This window comes from Habropoda laboriosa, unplaced genomic scaffold (genome assembly GCF_001263275.1).
Source record: "Habropoda laboriosa isolate 0110345459 unplaced genomic scaffold, ASM126327v1 scaffold45, whole genome shotgun sequence".
NCBI classification, from domain to species: domain Eukaryota; kingdom Metazoa; phylum Arthropoda; class Insecta; order Hymenoptera; family Apidae; genus Habropoda; species Habropoda laboriosa.
Window position 1 is genome coordinate 1136275 of NW_017100168.1, and position 5298 is coordinate 1141572.

The 5298-nt window shown below is 27.1% G+C and overlaps 4 protein-coding genes across 4 annotated transcripts in view; 3 read left to right on the forward strand and 1 right to left on the reverse strand.

The window, feature by feature from the left end:
* The window catches only part of LOC108578643 (mesencephalic astrocyte-derived neurotrophic factor homolog), a 1281-nt gene extending 880 nt beyond the window's left edge, over positions 1 to 401 (reverse strand). Inside the window, exon 1 of the mRNA XM_017942010.1 lies at positions 222 to 401. The gene's annotated coding sequence lies outside the window, so the exon portion shown is untranslated. The remainder of the gene's footprint in view (positions 1 to 221) is intronic.
* A 182-nt stretch (positions 402 to 583) lies between these two features.
* Positions 584 to 1894, forward strand: LOC108578651 (lethal(2)neighbour of Tid protein). The gene has a single exon (XM_017942017.1). The coding sequence runs from the start codon at positions 584 to 586 to the stop codon at positions 1892 to 1894; it is 1311 nt and encodes a 436-aa protein (XP_017797506.1).
* A 717-nt stretch (positions 1895 to 2611) lies between these two features.
* LOC108578623 (zinc finger protein 277) lies at positions 2612 to 4413 on the forward strand. The gene is made up of 8 exons (XM_017941987.1): positions 2612 to 2624; positions 2723 to 2945; positions 3032 to 3209; positions 3281 to 3483; positions 3554 to 3686; positions 3787 to 3999; positions 4075 to 4217; positions 4293 to 4413. Exons 1-8 carry the CDS (start codon positions 2612 to 2614, stop codon positions 4411 to 4413), a joined length of 1227 nt encoding a protein of 408 aa, XP_017797476.1.
* A 569-nt stretch (positions 4414 to 4982) lies between these two features.
* LOC108578655 overlaps positions 4983 to 5298 on the forward strand; it is a 2148-nt gene continuing 1832 nt past the window's right edge. Inside the window, 2 exon segments of the mRNA XM_017942022.1 lie at positions 4983 to 5027; positions 5110 to 5298. The exon segment at positions 5110 to 5298 is cut by the window's right edge and continues 1 nt beyond it. Coding sequence (XP_017797511.1) covers positions 4983 to 5027; positions 5110 to 5298 — 234 coding nt within the window.

Consider the following 5298-nt stretch of genomic DNA (forward strand, 5'->3'; position numbering starts at 1 on the left):
GATATAATAAAAGAGCATCAGTATTAAAAATATTATTTGTGTTATATTTTAATTATATGATTCTTTACAAAACACAAGTTACACTAGAAACGTATTTTACTCAAATAGAAATGAAACAATAATGCAAAGTAAGAAGGAAAAAGTACAATATATATTAATAAAGAAGTGAATGCATTTACTGTTTACTAGGTTATTGAGAACAACGATGGAGCACAACTTACATGTTACTGTGCCGATGAAATGACTAGTGTATTACGTAGAAAATATTTTCACTATATCTTAACACAAGTGCGCTAAAACTTTTAATTTATGCGCTTGTTAATTCAATGAATTTCTTAATTTAACTACATCAGTTTAATCCACGCGTCGCTTTATACACGTTGGATTCTGTCAAAAGCCCGGAATCCCAGCTGGCGTATCCCGATTGGTTCTACGTACTGTGACTCACATTTAACATAGTGTTTCGTGATTGGTTGCTATGAACTGGTAAAAAGTGAAAAAGAGGATTGACCGAAGGGTTTACACATGTAAACGCGCGTGCACACAAGAGTAAACTTTGGAGAACACGTGTACCCTTTACAATATGGCGCCGCGCAGAGAATTTCGATTTAACTCAAATTCAGTAAAAACATCAAAGAAAAGTACCAAGAATTGGTACGAAAGTTATTTAGAATGGGGAAAATTCATTTCCTTGTTCACAGATCCAAAGAAGTTATTTTTAATCGGAAGACTGTTCATTATTTTGGAAATCATTCTGAATGTATTGGTTATCGAAAAGGTACCATACACAGAAATCGACTGGAAAGCTTATATGCAAGAAGTCGAAGGTTTTTTGAATGGAACACTGGATTACTCGAAGTTGAAAGGTGACACTGGACCATTAGTCTATCCTGCAGGATTTATTTATATATTTTCTATATTATATTTCATCACGGGACGCGGAGCAGAGATAAAAATAGCACAATACTTCTTTGCAGTTCTTTATATTGTACTACTTACATTGGTTTTCCGAATTTATGCAAAAACTAAAAAAGTTCCTCCATATATTTTGATCATTTTGTGTTGTACATCTTACAGAGTTCATTCTATATTTACTTTAAGGCTTTTTAATGACCCAGTTGCAATGGTGCTATTATTTGCAAGCCTTAATGCATTTTTAGATGAACAATGGTATTTGGGAAGTATTCTCTACAGTATGGCTGTATCTGTAAAAATGAATATTTTGTTATTTGCACCAGCACTTCTTATAGCTTATATATGTAATCTAGGTATAATCAGAACAATAGTACACTTATTCATCTGTGCCTTAATTCAGCTAATATTAGGTCTTCCTTTTTTAATTGATAATCCATTTGCATATATAAAAGGTGCTTTCAATTTTGGAAGAATTTTTGAATTCAGATGGACTGTGAATTGGAGATTTCTACCAGAAGATGTTTTCATTCATCCATATTTTCATGTATCACTATTAGCATTACATGTATTAACCTTGATTTATTGCATACCAACATGGATAAAATATATGAAATCATATGCAAAATTAAAACATGTGGAGAAAAGCTTACAGCCCCAGCTAAAAAAGAAAGAAAAAGTAGATATGTCTACAGTAAGTCAATTATTTATTTTTCCAATGTTTGCTGCAAATTTCATCGGTATGGCATTTAGTAGATCATTGCACTATCAATTTTACATATGGTATTATCATACATTACCTTATATTGCATGGTGTACAGATTATAGGACTGTGATAAAATTGACCATTTTGGGTGTAATAGAATTATGTTGGAACACTTATCCAAGCACTGTTTTTAGTAGTGTTTCATTACATATATGCCATTTGATGTTATTGTTTAGTTTTATAAAAGATAAATCTAATAGGGAAAAAGAAAAATAAATATTTTAAAATATCAGGTGTCTACTTTTCCTTTTTTCCTTTCCATACTGTTATTTAACTTTGAGATCAACTATATTATTGATATATTTTACCACATGTATATCCAATATGTATTTTTAAACAATTAGTTTTACATTCTATTTAATAAGTTATGTAGGAACTAAGACTGTATTATTGAATTTTGAATCAAATTGAATTATTGTATAAAAAACAAATATAATTATAAATGTAAAATTGTAAATATATATATACATTGTTAAAACAAAATTGTTGCTGCAATTATTATATTCTTCAACCAATGAAAGTAACATAAAAGGAAATAAAAATAAAAATCAAAGTAATTCCCTTTTTTATGGAATCTTTATTTCATATTTGAAAGCTGTAACTAAAGATAATTTCTTGATTGTACCCAATAGGAAGTTCCCTTTTTGACAGAACGTCAGGAACACGTGATTACGCGACTCTTCGAAAGAGTAGAATATTCGTCAATATCATAGTATATATTTCCATCTGTTTTCATAGATTTAATTTATCAGTTATAAAATAATAAATTTATTTCAAAAATTTAATAGTACATAAACAAAATTTTTACATTAATGGCATGATTGTATAATATACAAATTTATTGACATCTAACCTACTCTAAGGTTTCCGAAATAAATCCAAATTTTATAAATATACATACATTTGTTTAAGCACTTTAAAATTGCTTTGATTATGAGTTCTGGAGGTATATATTTTACATCTTTAAATTTAATTTTTTTTTGTAAAAGTAAATGTAAAGTAATAGCACCTACTTGAAGATAATTGTATCAAATTATGTTATAGAAAAATGTAAAGTTTCATCATCTACAGACAGCGTTTTTGATCAAAATTATACTGTATATAAATCTCAATTTGTTGGAATTGATAATAAACCTTATGCTGCAAAATGTCTTTTGTGTGATGTAAAATTTACTCTTCCTGAGAATGAGAAAGATCTTTTAACTCATCTATTTAAGGAGCATCGGCTTATAATAGGAGATACTTGGAAAATTGCTAGTTTAAAAAGGTTTGATTAATTTATATAAAATTATGTATTTTATATCTGTTAAGAATTGAACCTTTGGAAAATTATATATTTTGAATTACTTTCAGTTATATACATTATTGGGGTGTTAAGTTCAGAGAAGAGCCTTTAACTAAGTTTTGTACAACAATGTTAATGGATTGTACTCCTGATGGGAAACCAAGCAAAAACGAAACATATTTTTTACTTTCTGATTGTATTTCAGAAGATAAAGTCTTAAGAGAAGAAATACATTGTGCCAGACTGGTATGAATAGTTTTATAAATTTTATATAAATTTTATTGTGCAGTATAAAATACTGATTTTAATCTTTCAAGAACTGGGTTTTATCAGAGCAAGCAAGAGAAAGGACAGATACCAAGTTTAAACGTGGTTGTATTTTCTGTAGAATGGAATTTTCAGGGTTACGCATTACATACATAAAACATTTGGCTCAAAAACATAATTTATATCTTGGAAAACCAGACAATTTGGTATTCATAGATGACTTTTTGGATAAAATTCAAACTACTATTGAAAAGTGAGAGATATATATAACATAATTTAATTAAGCATCTATTATTTTAGAATAAATACAATTTTTCTTTCAGTTTGATATGCATATATTGTGAAAAAGTATTTAAAGATCGTACTGTATTAAAGGAACATATGCGTAAAAAGCTACATAAAAGGATAAATCCCAACAATGTGGAATATGATAAATTTTATATAAATAACTATTTGGTATTTTATTATCTAAAAATGTTTATAATCAATATAATAACTAGTTTACTTATGAAATATTGAGAAATGCACATTTTAATTCTATTTTCAATGTATTTAGAGTAATTTACCAGAAAATGATGTAGTAGAGAACCAGAGCAGTGAAAATGAGGATGAGGACACATGGTCTGATTGGAATGATGAAGATATTGGTATATCATGTTTGTTTTGCAGTTACAATGACAAACACTTCCATCTTATTCTTACACATATGATAACAGACCATGATTTTGATTTTAAAATTGCATCACAAGGTTTAACATTTTATCAAAAAGTAAGAGTTGCATGATATATGGATACAGTGAGAAAATATTAATATATAAGTTGCTAAATTATAATTTTGAAACAGGTAAAAGTGGTAAATTATGTGAGGAGACAAATTCATTTACAGCAATGTGTTTTTTGTGAAATAAAAGCTGATAATGTTTTGGAGCACATGAAAAATGAAAATCATTTTAAGATACCTACACAGAAAATTTGGGATCAACCAGAGTTAATATTTTGTATAATATGAAATCAATTTATTGCATTAATTGGAATTTATATATTAATGATATAAAATTTCAGATTTTATTTCCCAATGTGTGAAAATGATTCCTTTCTATACAATTTGGATACAAGCAGTACTAGCGACGAAGAAAGTGACGTTGAAACTGCTACAGAAGCAATGTATGAAATATTTACATAATAAATATTTTACAAATATCAGAAAATATATTTCTGGTTATTTGCTTTCAGGGTGAAATTATGAGTAACATTATTATAAATATTAATCAAAAGAAAATATCTGCAGTTAATGAAAATTTATAGAAATATCTACAATATTGTTATAGTATATCTTTGTATTATATTCTTCTGTAAGAAGAATAAGTAAAAAAGTATAGAAGTATTAATGAATAAATTATGAGCACCACGTATATAAAACTTTCTTTATCATTAGTGTGAATGTAGTTTTGGTATTATTACTCTAAATTTAAATGAATTCATTTTTATGTACTTTTACAGAAATTAGATTGATATTACTATTCAAATAATTTTGTGGAAGGAATATTAAAATTAAGCTATAAAATGATGCAAAATAAAAATAAAGAAGAATTATCAAGAAAACATGGTTATTCAAACCCTTCTAAGAATGATTGTATTAGAATTAAAATAGTGGGTATCATAAATACCATTGCTTTTCAAAAAGCGCGGATATGTGCAGAAAAATTATATCAACATTTACCATTTATATTTTCATCACCACAAATTATAGAAATGTTTCAAACAGATTGGCACGAATATATTAACAAAATGAAAAGGGTAATAAATTGTTATTATACTTATTAAATCATATAATGGTATTAATATTTGTTAATTATAATTTACACATATATGTTTTTAGCAAATTGGAGGTAGAATGTGGTCATTAACACAAACAGTAGCAGTTTTTATAAATGATGAATTTCTTGGTAGTGATGTGGAACTTTTACGTTATCTAAGTCGAGATTATATTTTTAGTTTACCTGTTGGAATAGAATACTATGAAAATCGTGCCATAGAATGCTGTAAACAATTTATGGAAAAATCTAAA